At 64.7% G+C, this 16,221-nt stretch overlaps 1 protein-coding gene across 2 annotated transcripts; it reads right to left on the bottom strand.

Annotated features, from left to right (window-relative positions):
* Nucleotides 1–7,188: 7,188 nt before the first annotated feature.
* RNF166 (ring finger protein 166) lies at nt 7,189–15,473 on the bottom strand (the record flags this gene model as incomplete). Of its 2 annotated transcripts, XM_079724266.1 has the most annotated exons (6): nt 15,256–15,473; nt 10,114–10,270; nt 8,776–8,888; nt 8,259–8,373; nt 8,056–8,163; nt 7,189–7,254 (listed from the first exon to the last, which is right to left on the bottom strand). In XM_079724266.1, exons 1-6 carry the CDS (start codon nt 15,408–15,410, stop codon nt 7,189–7,191), a joined length of 714 nt encoding a protein of 237 aa, XP_079580392.1. In that variant the 5' UTR covers nt 15,411–15,473. The 2 variants fall into 2 exon arrangements, with proteins under 2 accessions (XP_079580392.1, XP_079580393.1); XM_079724267.1 differs by lacking the exon at nt 10,114–10,270 and having other exon boundaries at nt 8,776–8,837; nt 15,282–15,473.
* Nucleotides 15,474–16,221: the final 748 nt, after the last annotated feature.

The raw sequence follows: 16,221 nt of genomic DNA, 5'->3' as shown, positions 1-16,221 counted from the left end.
TTTTTTTTTTCTTTTCTGGTCCCTTTTGATGTGGACATTTCATGAGTTCAGGGGTCAGTCTCTGGGGGTGGGGGGGGGTGGGGGACAGACTGCCAGGCCCCGGAGAGCCGCCAGGCGCTTCCATGGCTGTGCAGGTGCCACGTGCAGCCTGGTGCTCTTTGCCAGTTGTGGGCCTGGAGACAAGGTGGAGGTGGTGGGGAGTCTGAGAGGAACCGCGGAGAGACGTGAGGAGGGAGGCCCGCCTCACACAGGGTCTTATGTGCCTTCAGTTTCGCAGGAGAGAAAACAGGCTCTGAGAAGTTACGAAGCTGTGGGATTGGGACCCGAGCAGGCACTTCCAGCCTCACAAGGGGCGTCTGCTGCTTGGTTAGGGTGTGTGGAAGGATAGACAGGTGGTGCGCAGGCGGGAGAAGGTGCGTGTCTCTCCCGCAGGCCTGGCCTGGCAACGTGTTGCCGTGCACGTGGCTGCCTTCTGCTTGTTCACCTGTTCCGTGGCCTCCCAAGCTTAACATGTGTACCTTCCCTTTCTTCTCCCCGTCCCAGACGTAGATGACACTTGCAGATACCTGGGCCAGCCCTGCACTCACGCTGTCCTTCCTCGTCCAGCCACCCACGGTGTGGCCACTGGCCAGGATGACCTCCTTAACCCCCAGAGGGACACTCATGTTCTCGAGGGGCGCTCATGCACTCCCGTGGAGAACCTGCTGATCTCATCCTGGAAATGCCCCAGGGATCCCAAGGGGCCTTAGAGCACCTCTGCGGTGGGGTGCTCCTTTCCGAGGGCTACCATAACAAGTGACCCTAAGGGAAGTTTGAGGTCCTTGCCGACTGCTCAGAACTGCCCTCCTGTGGTCATACAGACTCACTGTTTGGCTGTGACTCACAGGGTTGTGTTTGGGCCAGACCAGAGTACCACTCACAGAGGAAAATCCGAGTGTCTGCCCTGTTCTCACCTGTGCAGCCCCAGGGAGGCGGGGGGTGTCCCCACCTGCTCTGCGCCCCTCTGTCCTCAATACGATCTCCTTGCCTTGCAGCTAAGCCCCGTGCCCCGCGGTTGAAAGCCAGCTCCCCACCGGCCTCCTGGAACCGGGCTCTCCACCAGAGCAGGACTTGCAGGGACCAAAGTCCACGCTTCCTGCAGAAACCCCAGGGTCTCCCCTTGACACTTGGCGATGTCGGCTTGTGGCCACCCGCCCGCCTGCCTCTATCAGACGCTGAACAAGCGGAGCCCAGGTAAGATTGTTACAATTCCTCTTATGTTGAAGTTTTCTTTCTTTAATTAATTAATTAATTATTTTGGGGGGCTGTGTTGGGTCTTTGTTGCTGCGTGCGGTCTTTTCTCTAGTTGTGGCGAGCGAGGGCTCCTCTTCGTTGCGGTGCGCGGACTTCTCATTGCGGTGGTTTCTCTCGTTGTGGAGCATGGGCTCTAGGCACGTGGGCTTCAGTAGTTGTGGCACGTGGGCTCAGTAGTTGTGGCTCGCGGGCTCTAGAGTGCAGGCTCAGTAATTGTGGCGCATGGGCTTTGTTGCTCCGCGGCTTGTGGGATCTTCCTGGACCAGGGCTCGAACCCATGTGCCCTGCATTGGCAGGCGAATTCTTAACCACTGTGCCACCAGGGAGGCCCTAGTCATCAGTTTTATACACATCAGTGTATTCATGGTTTTTTTACTAATTGGGTTTCATGGCCCAGCGAGGACGCCCCCTCCCTGTTAGATGCAGCTGGAGGGCCTGCCGGGTGGGAACTGCCTTCCCTCCCTCACAGCACCTGCACGAGGTTAGGTCCGTGGTGGAGGCTCAGCAATGCCTGCCGGACCAGATGGAAAAGCGTCAGGAGCCCCCATAGAGCGCGGTCTGGGCACGCTCCTCCCTCGGGGGTCTCTCGAGTATAGACACGTGGGTGAAGGTACAAAGGCCCCGCGGTGGGCCTGGCTCTGGGACTCGGAATAGCGCTCAGAGCTGGGCCTTGAAGCTGGGGCTCGGCCGTCCCAGGACTCAGGGGCCCCCGCCGCAGTGACAGTGGCCCCCGGTGTTAGTGTGTGGCGTGTTTGTTGTGGGAGGGTGGGTGTGGCTGGACATCCTGCGTTGGAGCATCCCCGTTGCTGTCCACGGTCGTGGACCCAGTGCTCCAGCTGCCAGCACGTGGTCAGATTGGTGGCCAGTGTGCATTTGGTCACCCCCAGAAGGGGGACTCACAACTGCTCACAGCTGCCTGTTCCCTCTTGGGTCCTGGTTGTTAGAGGTGATTTTGGTTCTTTTTTTGCGGTACGCGGGCCTCTCACTGTTGTGGCCTCTCCCGTTGTGGAGCACAGGCTCCGGATGCGCAGGCTCAGCAGCCATGGCTCACGGGCCCAGCCGCTCCGCGGCATGTGGGATCCTCCCTGACTGGGGCACGAACCCGTGTCCCCTGCATCGGCAGGCGGACTCTCAACCACTGTGCCACCAGGGAAGCCCTGATTTTGGTTCTTAAATGGGGGTTCAGGGAGGGGACGTTGACCCTTCCCACACAGCTGTGACACACAGTAGAGTCCCAGACGCTGAGCCCGGGAAGGTGATCTGGGGGCTGAGGAGGGATGTACGTGTGTGTGTGTGTGTCAGTCTCGGGTATGTGCGTGTGTGCAGGTCTGCGCCCTGATGTGCACACGCACACGGGTGTGCACACGCGTCTGTGTGTGTGTGTGAGATCGCAGGAGCTGTTCCGTGCGACACAGTGGTCAGGCTTCAGCGGGTGAGCCCAGGGCCCAGAGGGGAGAGTCTGTTGCTGCACAGCTCGGTTCCCAGCTCCGAACTCCACAGCATCCTCTCAGAGCTTCTTCCCCGTCCACATGTGGCACTGGGCACTCGTTCCCAGAAACTTGTTGGAGAGACTGGAGGGTCACGGGCTGCGCGGCTCTCTTCTCCAGGACCGGAAGGGGCCTGACGTCCCCGGAGCTCCCGCCGGCACCTGCAGGTCAAGTCCCGGCCCCTGGCGGCGGGGTGGGAGCAGCACAGACACAGACCACGAACGCTGGGCGCAGAAACTTTGCTGGCAGGGGTTGATTGTGCGCCGCTGGGGACGTGGCCTCAGGCCCACTTGTGTGTGGCGCCTTTGGGCCTGTCGGTCCCTGCTGCCTTGTGGTGAGTGAGTTCAAGGATCCTTCCTGGGAGTGTGTTTCGCAGGTAGATGCGGGGAGCCCCAGTGTGTGAGAGTCCAGAAGGAGGTGCCGTGGCCTGGGCGTCAGCAGCTGAGGACTGCCGCCCGACCGCCCGCTGTGTCCCAAGGGTGCGCCCTCCCTGCTGGGCCGCAGGCCTCAGGCCCCATGGCTGCTTGGGGGCTTGTCGAGGTGTGGCCCTGGGGCCCTCCACTGGTCCGAAGGGCTCAGCACCTCTTTCTTCCCCTGTGGAATAGGGGCAGCGAGCTGGCAGGAGGTGGCCCCACGCCAGAGGGAACCCGAGGCCCCACCCGAGGGGTGAGGGGTGGGCCTGGCCCTCTGCGGCAGGTGGGCTCCCCATGCCTCCCTGGACGAGGTAACTGGGGTAGACGCGCGTGTTCGCAGTTTGCTACCAGGCCCCGGGCACACTTGTATTTCCTGAAGGCGTGGCTGCTTTGCAACCCCCGTGAGGGGCTGGGCCTTTCGGGAGGCCTCTCCGCTGGGGGCTGCATGGCCACGCCTGGCCTCTCCGTCCACCCTTCTTCACTCAGGGCCCAGAGCTCGGAGGGGCGGCTTCTGCAAGACCCAGAGGTGACACCTGTAGCCAGTCCTCGGGGGCCCTGGGGCCGGTGAAGAGAGCGGCCTGGGGCGGGCGCTCGTGCTCTGGGCGCCCTCCCTTCAGGAGTGCTGGCTGCCTGCCCCCCTCCTGATGGCCGAGGTCACAGGTTCCCAGGGACCCAGCGGCGCCGTCTAGGCGGCAGGGTGTGTGCGGACCCCCCAGGCTGTGTGTGACTGGGGAGGAGAGGGTGTGCGGCCTCCCGTCAGGGACGCCCTGGAGTTGGTCGGGGTCCGGGCCTCCCACCTCCACCTCACTTTTCATCCAGACTCAGGGCGGCGTCCCGCGGGCTTCAGCCTGAGGTGTCCTCACCGGACACTGCGGCGTCTGCCGCGATCCAGCTCCCACGCAGCCCCACACCGCGTTGGGGCTCGCTCCAGTGCTCCGCCCTGGCATCCGTCCTGGACGCCGGGTCACCGAGCAGCCACGTGCCCACGTGCCCAGGGCCTCGTGCGTCCTGGGCCCAGGGTGGAAGGGACGAGATCAAGGCCACATGTGGATGCTGCCCTGTGGCTCTTGGCCTCCGTGGCCTCTGGGGGGGCCTGGAGGGGGCTGAGCTTGGCAGGCGTCCTCGGGCGGGGGAAGGGACTCGCCGCCGGCCTGTGCTGGTGCCCAGCAACGTGACGGTGCTCCGGGCTCTGCCCCTCCCGGGGCCCCACTGTGGCCAGGAGCCCTCGGGGATGTGGTGACGTGGTGAGTGCTGAGGCCTCCACAGGGTGAGACGTGGGGACAGTCACCGGGCGTCACCTCCTCGAGGGCACCGGTGAGGTCAGGACCTGCCGAGACAGCCCTGAAGCTGCCCCGAGGACTCCGTGGGCGCCGAGGGTCATGACGGGCGTGTGAGAGCAGCACCATCCTCCCCCAGGCGGTGGACGGGCAGCAGACAGGCCTGGCTGGTGTCCAGGTGGTGAACAGACAGCTGGTGCCAGCTGTGCTCTGAGAGCGGGAGGGTTAGCTGGGGATGGGATATGGGCCCGAGTGGCAGCCCAGAACCACAGCCGCTGCATGTCCCAGATGGGATGTACTGGCAGCGCTGGGGGAAGAAGCAACATGTCCTGGACAAGGGGAGGGCAGCCGGGTACAGGGGAGGGTCATGGGGCAGTGAGGTGCTGAGCTGGGGGTGGGGGAAAGGAGACGGGGCAGCATCTGCACTTGGCATCTGGAACCTGGCTGTCCCAGCGCTGCCACCACTGGCTCCAGGCCCCAGGGGACTGGCCAAGGCCACCCTGAAGCTCCCCTGGGTGCTGACGGACCCTCATCCCTCTCCCCGCTCAGTGAGGCCTGGGAATGTGGCCTGGAGTTTGCACTTGGGGGCCGTGTGCCTGGCAGGCTGGTCGGCAGGGCAGGGCAGCAGGTGCATGTCCCTGGCGGCTGAGGTCCCAGCTCCCCCATCCTCCTGCAGGAGGGGGACTTCAGCCACATCCTTCCTTTCCCGTCAGCTCTGGGGGAGGCTGAGGCTGGGCCCGGGTGGCCCCCCAGGGACCATGTCACAGGCCTCCTTCTGGAAGGTGGCAGAAAGGACAGGCTGGCAGGTGGCATCCTCGGCCGGTGGGGTCAAAGAGTGGTCAGAGGGGAGGGTGGGCCAGTGGCTCCTACGAAGGGTTCTAAAGGAGGGTAATGCACCCCAGGTCACAACTCTTCTCTCGTGGAGACTTTTGCTTGCCCAGCCCTGCCACGGTTGAGCTCAGGAGATCCACCTTCTCCATAGAGGAAGGGTCCAGAACACTGCGTGGGGAGGCAGACAGGGAGAGCAAGGCAGGGGCTTGGCCTTGCTCTGGTGACCAGCCACCTGGGCACAGCCCGGCAGGTGATTCTTGTCAGCTTTTAAAGGCCTGTGGTGACTGGGAACAGCAGGGGCCCATGGCACTGATGGTGACCCGAGACCACCGTCCCTGGGTGGATGTTTCAGAGGGCCAGGTGCCGGCCTGGGGGCTGAGGGCACACGCTGGGGCACCATGCAGGCTGCCCGGGGGGGCAGAGGCACACCTCGAGCCAGCAGTGGGGACAGCGGCTGCAGTATGGGGACCGGGGTGGGGACAGTGGGGCTTCACCCCAATGGCATCCCAAAGGCCACCTGCAGGCCACCACGGCCATCTCTGGGCCCCAGCACCAGCCCCATTCAGACCACCCCGGCCCGGGGAGCTCAGGACAGTGCCCAGCCTGCCGGCCTCAGGTGGACCCCGTCCCAGGACGAGGAGGTGAGCGCCGCTGCCCAGCAAACCTTGGCCTGGGCTTCTCGCAGGGAGAGGTGGCCAGGCTGGCAAGCGAGGGCACAGGTTGAGGGGAACAGGGTCCGGGGGGCGGGCAGGACCGGCAGGGGCCGCAGCCCAGCGCACCCCAGACGCGGAGACGGCCTCCGCGGGGCCCCGGGGCCAGCTGCTCTCTGAGCGGGAGCTGCCTCGGGACAGACACGCGCCTGCGGACCTCGAGCGGAGGACGGTCTGGTGACCGCGCTCCGGCCCTCTGCCTTTAGTATTCACTGAAGGAAACGCACCAGCCAGGCCGCTAGAGATGCTTTGAGACATTTTATTTAAAACTTTTTTAAAGACAGCAATAATTTATGCCATGAACCAAACGAGGGTGCCCATGAGGACCTTCTGAACTGCCTGGTCAGTGCCCCGGCCCCTGCGCTCTGCCACTGCTGGGGGTGGCCCTGCCGGGGGCGGGAGGTGGTCAGCTTTGGAACAGTGACAGCAGGGCCGAGGCCAGGACCTAGGCGGGAGGCCAGGAGCAGACACAGAGCCACTGCTAGTGGCCGGGCGCTGCGATTTCTTCCCGTTATTATCACAGTGACCCTGGGGAACGGCGAGGTGACCTGGGGACGTGGCCACCTCGGTCCCAGCACACAGCGATTGCCCCGTCTCTCCTCTCCTCCCCCTACCGATCCCACAACCGTTCGTTTTTTTATTGTTTTTTTTAAAAAATATAATTTTGTAAATGTTCCATAAAAATACTATTATTCCTAGTCAAACACAGATATTGCAATATGAAGGGTAACTGCTCTGTCTTTGCTCTAGAAAATGTGAAAAGGTCATCACACTGGATAATATAGAAAAGTGTGGAACCTCTAGGTATCACAAAAGCCAGTACCGAGCACGCGAGGGGGAAGCGTTGCCAGGTGCTGGGCCGGGGGCCCCTCCGCGCTTCCCTGCTCAGTGCCGGGGCCTGTGGACGCGGCAGGGCCTGAAGGGTCCTCTCTGCAGGGAGGACATCATGGCTTTGAGACACAGACAGTGGCCGCATTCCGTCCCAGTGGCCGGCCCCCCGAGGCCACCTGCTCAGCCCGAAGCACCGAAGAGCCGGTGACGACGGGGACGCGGCCTCTCCTCCTGCAGCAGTGAGGCTCCACCTGGCCCTCAAGGCGCCTTCCCAGGCAGGCCTGGGCCACAGGAGCTGGCGGGGCCTATCCCTTGAGGCAGGAGGGCTGGGCCAGTGGCTGCGCCTTCAGTTCTCGGAGAGAGAGAGGGCCAGGGCGGCCTGGAAGGCGGCCTCCTCGTCGATGCTGTAGTCCTGGAAGACAGGGAGCGGAGCTGGGCCGGGGACGCCAGGGCCTCTCAGGGAGACCCCCCCACCCTGGTCCCGTCACCTCAAACGGACCGGCTCTGCCGTGTCCAGCCTCCCCGCCCCCCTTTGGTCCCGCACGGTCATGGGGTCCTGGGTGCTGTGTGGCGACTGCGCTGCGGGGATGGTCTGGCTGCCCGGAGGCCACCACGCCCAGTGACTGAGGCCTGGGCGGACTGCACGGGCTGGACGCCCGGAATCGAAGCCGTCCTTTCCCCTCAGACTCAAGAACGGGGCTTGAGATGAGCAGAGAAGCCAGGGATCCCCGTGGCATCCACCCATCGGGACCAGGCACAGGCGGAGGGAGCGGAGGGGTCGACTCCACAGGGTCTGGCGCCTGGAGGCTGGAGGCTGGCGGGGGACGAGAATAGCAGGGCTGAGGGGCGCACAGGAGGGAAGGGCCTGCAGGAGGGTCTGCAGGTGGGGACCGCAGGTGGGAGAGGAAGAGCTGGAGGTTTTCTCGGCGACAAAAGTCCCCGTGGCTCTTCCCCGTGGGAGGGGCCTGTCCCCGGTGGAGGGGTCTGTGTGCCGAGGCCCAGGTGCAGAGCTGGGGAGATGGTGGCCCTGCGACGGCGCCCCCCTGAGAGGAGGCCCCGTGTGAGGAGAGCTCGCTGGTCCAGCGGTGAGGGACCCGCAGGACAGGGGGCTGCTGTGGGCCTGGTCTGCACAGCCCCAGAGCCCCCGGGCCTCTAGTGGCCACGTGGACCTGCCCACCACCGGCACCGGGGGAGGGGAGGGGAGGGCACCCACCACGAAGGTGTCGTAGGAGAACTTGTGCCGGTGCAGCAGGTGCTGCAGGAAGTTGGCGCTCTTGTAGCTTGGGTCGCCCCAGGGCATGGCCGAGCAGATGGGACACACCTGGGACAGAGCGGGCCGGTGAGCCTACAGGGCCCGGGAGGGCCGGGCGTGCGGGGGCCGGGGTCCCGGCGGGGCGGGCGGGCGGGCGGGCTCACCACGCGGTTGGGGTCGCTGCGGTGGTTGTCCACGCAGTGCTTCACCAGCTCCTGCTGGTCCAGGTTGCGGGCACCACAGTAAGGGCAGGCGAAGGTGGACCTGTTGGGGACGGCGCTGGGGCGGGGGTGGGGGTGAGTGGCGCCGCCCACCTTCCTACAGCCCGGCCGGCTCGCCCCCCACCGCCCTGTGGGCCGTAGCTGCCGCGGGGCCCTGCTGCCCTCTGCACATCCCACCGCGACCTCCCGCCGCCTAACCCCGGGCCCCCTGCTTCCCCAACGCGGCTGCCCACCCTGAGAGGAGGTGTCTGTCTAGCCCCAGCCTGTCTGGGGACCGTGCGTCCCTGCTGGGAGGTGAGCCGTGGGGGCCTGGCTTGGGCCCTCCTGGGGTCCCCTCCCCGCAGGGCGTGAGGCCCTCCCCGGGCAGCCCTCCCACCTCCTCAGGGTGGGGCCCCACTGCCCACCCCGCGAGGTAGCCCCGGAGCTGCCCCACGGAGGGGGCCCCGGCGAGGCGGCCTACCTGGGGATGGGCTGGGACGTGGGCACCACAGGGACGAACTTGGGACAGTGGGCCATCTGCTCCTGGACCCTCACACAGGAGGCGACGTGCACCCTCATCTTGGCCAGCGTCACCTGGGGAGGAGAGGAGGGGCGGGGCCAGGCAGCGGGGCGGGGCCTCTGGCTCCCGACGCCCCGGCCCAGCAGTGCTGAGGAGGTGGGGCCTGGAGGCCGAGTGAGGGAGACACAGACTCAGGACCCCGAAGGCTGCTGAGCCGCACCCAGAAGCAGGCGCTCACGGCGTCATGCTGGGGCCTTGCGGGGGGCAGTGGGCCTCCGGTCCCTGGGGAGCTGCAGGTGAGGGGCGGCCCACGAGGGGACAGGGAGGGTGTCTGTTTGGGAAAGAACACGTCTTGTAACGGGAGCCAGCAGGCAAAGTTCTGGACAGTCGAACGTCCAGCAAACTCGTTACCAAGCGGTAGGAAACGGAACAAGGTACAACCTTCTCGGCTGCCCGAGTGGCCGTCCTGGCCGAAGGCGGGAACCGGCTCCGCACAGGGCAGGGGAGGGGCGCGCCGGCCGCAGAGCGCAGGCGGAACGACCCGGCGGAGGAGGGGCCCGGCAGCCCTCCGGGTGGCGCGCGGGAACCTAACTCCCAGAACCGCGGAGGCGGAGAGGGGGCGGGCGGGGCAACTGCCGCCACGACGGGCCCCCCGATGCCGGCCCGGCCCCCGGCTCCGCCCAGGGCTGGGGACACTGAGCAAGCCTGCCTCCCGGGCCCGCATGTGTGGACGGAACCGTGACCGTGGCGGAACCGAGGCCAAGGGTGGGGGCCGCCTCACACAAGAGCCAACCGCCTGCTCCGCTCTCGTGCCGGGAGGGAGGGGCACGTGCGCCTGAAGGAGGCCGCGGCAGCCCCTCGGCGAGCTCAGGGACAGGCTGACCTTCGACCTTGAGGACAGAGCAACAGGGCTGCTGCCCACTGTGATCGCTCGGAAGAACGCGTCAACCCGAGCGATGGCACAGCCTGAAAGCCCAGGTTCACACCCCGTCGCCGGCTGGGCCCCCACAGGCGGCGTGCCCGCCCGAGCGGGCAGCGGGTGCCGGGACAGGGCGGGCGGGCTGGGCCCATTGCAGTCGCCGCGTGCAGTGCGAGGGTCAGTGGGGTGTCGAGGCTGCATCAGGGTGGGCTCAGCTCAGCCTGTGTCCCTGCGCCAGCCACAGCCCGGAGCCCAGGCCACAGGCAGGGCCCGCAGGAAGCGAGTGGAGCAGTGGGCTGCCCAGCAGGGAAGGGAGGTGGCCCGTGCCCAGCTCCCCTGCGAGCCCATCGGAGCCCCCCGGGCCAGGGAGGCTGCGGTACCTTCTTACTGCAGCCCCGGCAGGGTGCCTTGTAGGATGAAAGCTGCTTCTCCACGTGGGCGGCCTTGTCCACTTTCTTGGGGTCAAAGGGCAGGCGGCACAGTGGGCACAGGGGGGACGGCACCTGCAGGCACGGCTGGAGGCACTCCCCGCAGAACCTGCAGGGCAGACGTGGGCCTGAGGGCTGCGCTCCCCTCTATCAGCAGTAGCTTCTGGGCCAGGGTCCTACGGGCTGAATGGGCACCGTCTGTCCAGAAGATGACCCAGGTCCCTGCCCAGCTGTGGGCTTCTGGGACACTCCTGCTGATCCTGCGACGAGGGCTGAGCTGCAGCTGTGACCCCCACCCCCAGGTCCCATGCTGGCCCCGCAGCCCTGGTCCCAGCAAGAGCTCTGGCTGCAGGAGGCCCAGGGCCCAACCTGTCCGTCTCACTGCCAAGCGGTGATGACGCCACCTCAGGGGACTCCAGGACAGCATGGGGGACCCTGGAGACCCTCTACCCCGAAACTCTGGGGAGTAAAATCACTAACAGTGGTGAGAGGAAACCGCAGGGCCCCAGGGCCCAGGACTCATCAGATGGAGCGGGCCAAAGCTGGCCAGGGAGTGTCACTAGCCTTGGGACAGTGCCCTCTCCCCGGGCAGGAAGGCTCTGGCTCGGCCTGAGCAGAGGCGTAGTGGCAGAAGGGCTGTGCCTCCCTCGGCCCTGAGCTCTTGGCCGTGTCCCTGGAGACGCCATGTCGTGAGGTACAAGTCCTGGCGCCCCGTGTGTGCTTGGCCCCGGCAGCTGGTGCTTACAAACACCCCAGGGCTGCAGAAGAGCGTGCACTGCCCGGTGGGCAGTGGGGCAGTGGGTCGAACACTCTCAGTGGGGGCAAGAAAGGCCGGGAGCCTGACTGCAGGACCAGCCGGTCCACCTTTGCAGGAAGCGCCAAGGGGACCACTTAGCAGACGGGAGCCGTGGAGTGGAGGCTCCAAGGCCGAGAAGAGCAAGCGCTCGGCCCCACGAGAAAGGCGGCAACTTGGCGGCCTGCAAGAAGCCCACGAGGTGTCGGGGTGTGCACAGCTCTGCGTGCGTCTAGCAGGCTGGGCCTGCGGGACGTGAGGACGTTCCCCGAGCACACAGGTGGCTCAGCTGAGCTCAGGGGTCCCTGTTCTTTTGCCTCAGACTTTCACCTCTTTTTAGGAAGAGGCAGCCGCAGGTGATCCCGAGGCCCTCCTCCTACACGCTGGCTTCCGTACAGCCACCACTGGGTCGTCACCATGGGTGTCACTGTTTGCACACAAGAAAGGCCAGGCTGGGCCTGAGGCCCATCAGAAAGTGCAGGTTCCTGACACCCTGTTCCTGAGCACCTATCACTTTCCGCAGCTGTCGAGGGCCCACCCCTTAGTGCTCCAGCAAGTCTTCCAGGGCCGTCCCTCTCACTGGTCTTAGGAGCCAACTGGCCTAACAGCCGGGGCAGGCCTCGCGTGTCACCCTGTCACTGGAAGAAAGTGCTGGCTCCACGGTCACCACGGCGAGGCCGGGGGAGAATCCGCACAGGAGCGCTCACGGCAGCACTGGTCACGAGAGCTGTGGAGACAGCCCAGTGTCCACGGGCGAGGAACACAGAGAAGGTGGCTGATCCTTATGATGGGACACCACTCAGCCCAAAGGGAGCACAGCGCAGTTGGATGCTGGTGCTCAGATGACCCCGAAGACGTGCTCCATGAAATAAGCTGGTCACAAAGGCCACGTGGTCTGTGAGAAACGTCCTGAATGGGCAGGTCCACAGAGCCAGGAAGCACACCAGTGGTCACTGGGGTGGGGGCGGGCATGGGGTCTGAGTGCTAATGGGGACGAGGTTTCTTTTTGGGGTGATGAGAACGTTCTGAGACGGACTGTGGTGAGGGCTGTTCGACGCCGTGGCTGCCCCAGGAACCAGCATACTGGGCGCTGTAAGTGAGGGGTGGTGTGCCCTGGAGCTGTGGCCCGGGAGCACGCTCAGGACGAGTCGGCCTCAGGTCGAGGCGAAGGGCGCCTCCAGCAGGGGAGGCAGGGAAGCTGCGGCTCGGGAAGCAGGACGGACCCTGCCTGAGCAGCCGCCCCACTGCTGGCCTCGTCCGGGCCCCTAAGGAGCCCGACGCAGAACCAGGTGCCCCGAGGCCCCTCCCCCTGCAGTCACTCCGTCCTGCCCCAGCTCTGCGCTCCCAGCACAGGTGCAGGGGAGCCGCCTGGGACCCGGGTCTCGGGCCACGAGCTGGAGGGACAGAGGCCTTGAGAACCCTGAGCAGAGAAGCCCGCTCCTGGCCTGGCAAAGCTCAGCGTCCCGGGCCTCTGTGGGCACTGGTGCAGGACCGCTAGGTGCTGTGGCCTCTGAAGGTGCCACGGGGAGATGGGCTGAGAGGCTGGCCTGGTCTGGCAGCCTGAGCTCCAACCTCGGCTTTGCCACGACACTTAGGAACTGCACCCGGCCGCTCTCTGCTTTCCTTTTCCTTTTACAGAAAGAGTAACAGCACCTGCCTCCCAGGGCTGTGCAAGCGGGGAGGACTCAGAAAGCGTGACAGCACCGTTCCCTACGAGGCTCCTTAAATGCAAGTATTTCAATTTTTTTACAACTTTTGTTCGTTAACAAATTGCATGTGGGGACACTTCAGCGCAGGGACAGTGTGACAACACTGACCAGAGGAAGTGACAGAAGAGGTACAGAGGCTGGAGGCAGCCCCGGCAGAACCAAACACTGGCCCTCAGGGAGGCCTCATCAGAGGGTCAGAAACAGCTGGACAGGGCTTCCCTGGTGGCGCTGTGGTTAAGAATCGCCTGCCAATGCAGGGGATGTGGGTTTGAGCCCTGGTCCGGGAAGATGCTGCAGAGCCACTACGCCTGTGCGCCACAACTACCGAGCCCGCGTGCCACAACTACTGAAGCCCGTGAGCCACAACTACTGAGCCTGCGCTTCTCGAGCCCGTGAGCTACAACTACTGAGCCCATGTGCCACAACTACTGAAGCCCACGTGCCTAGAGCCCGTGCTCTGCAACAAGAGAAGCCACTGCAATGAGAAGCCCACGCACCGCGACGAAGAGTAGCCCCGGCTCGCCGCAACTAGAGAAAGCCCGCGCACAGCAACGAAGACCCAACGCAGCCAAAAATGAATAAAATAAAAAAAAAAAAAAGAGGAAGCCATACAGGGCTGAATTCCTTTATAAAAAGAAAAAAAGAAACAGCCGGGCAGCTTCTGGTTCCGGATGTGGCTCACCGCCCAGGCCGTCCCCTGAGTATGACAGATCACTGGCTCTGTCTGGGGCCCCTGGGGACTTCACGGGAGCGCTTCCACACTCTCTACCAAAGGCACCTCCTGCCTCTGGGCTCCTGCTCAAAAGCCCTCCCTACGACCTGTCCCCTTCTGTCTCGTGCTGGAGAATGAGTCCTGGCCCCTGGCAGGGCTGCTGTCACCTCCAGAAAACCTATTTTGTGAAAGGAGACTGCTCCAGTTAGGGAGCTGGGGGTGGGGGTGAGGGGTGGATAACCAGACCACCGACAAACTTTTTAGAAGGAGAGCTGTGAGTCTTTAAATCTTTCACGTTCATTTGCACACATGCCTTCAAAACGCCGGAGAAGAAACTTACGGAAAGTAAGAGGCAGAGATGGAACAGCCAGGAGGTCAGTTTACACCAGCAGGTAGAGCCAGGGAGAAAGTGTTTTTAAGACAGAAGCTGAAGAAGAGGCTCTTGCAGGAGCAGCCTCAGACACAGAGGAGGGGACAGAGTCTGCCAAGAAGAGCCCGGGGGAGGGGGGTTTACAGAAGAATGCGCTTGCACAGCAGTGTGTGTATTTCTGTATTCTGAAAACCACCTTTTAAGAAAAGACTGATTTGGAAAAATAGAAAACAGATTTGTGCTGACCAGAGGCCCGAATCACCACAGCCCAGGGCTGGGTGAGTGTTGATAGCAACCCGAAGCCCAGGAAAGGCTTTCTAAAATTGGGCCTGGGACAAGCACTACAGCTCTCTCAGTGATGGGCTGGAAGAAGCTGAACACACTTGACAACACCCACTGCTGTGTGCTGACAAGAGAAGTGCTGTGCAGGGGCTGCCCCTGCCGAAACGCCACACACAGCATGAAAAGTGAGGCACAGCGCCTTCAGGACAAATCAGCAGTGCTCTCCCAGTGTGGGCAGGTAGGTCCCTGTGCTGCCTGCCAGTGTGTGTGTGTGTGTGTGTGTGTGAAGGCTTGCTGGCTCCTGACACGGTTCGCAACTCCCTCTTTGTATCAGGAACCTTCCAGATCATCTGCCTTTGTTTGCAAAACGTTCAAAGACTGAGCCTGGGTGAATCTCGGCCCCACCTCCTCAGCAACTCTGCTGGCAGCCAAGCCCTCCTGCCGCCTCTCCCCACCCTGCTATTTTCACTCAAGAGCTGTATTATGCAGCCACTCCAGAGAGTTGGAGAGCCGACACCCTGATCTCAGCCCCCTCCCAAACAGGCTGGCATCTCCCAGAAGCCTTGAGTGCAGCACTTGGCTGGGAGGAGAGCCACATCCTCAGGTTTCTGTTCCTGAAACAACCCGGCCCTGACACAGCCGGAAACCCTAGCAAGATGGGTGGTGTCTGGTCCCCCGAGGGCCAGCCTGCCTGGCTGCTCAGTGATCGACGTGACCCAGGTTCTCCAACAGAACAAAACAGCACCAGACTCCAAACAAGCCCTTGCCCAAACTTTAGGGAACTCCTCTCCTCTGCAGTCAAGACAAGCAGACAGCGGGTCCAAAAAAGAGTTGACGGCAAAAGGCACAAGGCATTTATTTACAACTGCCCACCCCAGTCTCCACGGGACCAGATGGAAGGCGACCGGCACAGAGGTCGTGCCCGCTGCCCTGTGAGTCCCCGGGGAGGCTCATCTATGCCGTCAGCGGCCCCGGGCACTGCCCGTTAGAGACCGCGCAGGGCTGCAGGTCGGTCCTGTCTGCCGACGGGGTGATCGGATCGAGAGCCCGGGGCGGGCGGACGGGCGGGCAGGAGGCTCGGCTGAGGCGGATGGACGCGCCCAGAGGGCAGAAACGGCCCTGCGCGGGGAGACCCGCGCCCCACGAGTCCTCGCGCGCCGAGGCCGCTGCAAAGCCCTCCCCGCGGCGGCGTCCGACCCCGCGGCCTCCCGGAGGCCGGCGCACTCACGTGTGTCCGCAGCTGCCGATGGCCACGGGCCGATGGTAGACTTCCAGGCAGATGGGGCAGCTGTACTGCGCCTCCAGGCCGCTGTCGCCGCCCGCGGGCCCGCTCGGCGGCTGCCGCTGCTGAGCCGAGGCCACCAGGCTGCGGAACATCGCCATCCCCGGGGCCCGGCCCGCCACCGCCGCCGCCCCTGTCCGGCCAGGCCCGGCCCGGCCCGGCCCGCGCGTCACGGCCGCGCCGGCTCCGAGCTGACGTCATAGGGAGCGTCCGCCCCCTGCCGCGCGTCATGGCCGCGCCGGCGCCTAGATGACGTCATAGGGAGCGCCCGCCCCTCGCCGCGCGTCACGGCCGCGCCGGCGCCTTGATGACGTAGTCAGGGCGCGCCGCCGCCGCCGCCTCTGCCGCCACAGCCGCCGCCGCCGCCTCTGTCGCCGACGCCGCGTGCAACGCGACACGGAGTAGCCATGTGCGAGGTGGGCGAGGACTATAGGGAGCCCGCGCCCGCGGGGCAGCCGCCGCCACGGCCCGGGTAAGAGTTGGACGGCCGCACCCGCCGCTTTCTTTCCGGCGCTCCCGCCCACGGCGAGCCCTGCCCTGAGGAGCCGGCCCGCGCTTTGCGCTCAGGGCCCCGGGAAGCCAGGAGACCGCCGAGGGCGGGGCCCAGGAGCCCCGGAATCTCAGGTCGGGGGTGGACCTCGCTCCGCAGCACCCGGGCCTGGCAAGCCCGTGGTGAACACTGTGCGCTCTCGCACCTCTAATTCTTGCAGCCAGTGGGACGGCTTCGCCGCTGACCAAGCTGTCCTTACAGGGAGGCGAGGAAAGTCGGCCTCCCTGTCTATTCTACTCACTGGCTCCACTTCTCCCTTCCAGGGCCGCAGAGAGCGACTTGGCTCTCTTCTTGTGCCAGCCCCTGAGAGATTGAGCCCACTGAGCTGGCTTTAACAGACTGAAATCTCCCTAGGGCCCTGG

The sequence above is a fragment of the Hyperoodon ampullatus genome (assembly GCF_949752795.1).
Source record: "Hyperoodon ampullatus genome assembly, chromosome: 18".
NCBI lineage: Eukaryota > Metazoa > Chordata > Mammalia > Artiodactyla > Ziphiidae > Hyperoodon > Hyperoodon ampullatus.
The sequence above is the reverse complement of the archived record's forward strand: the minus strand, read 5'-3'. Positions and strand labels throughout refer to the sequence as shown.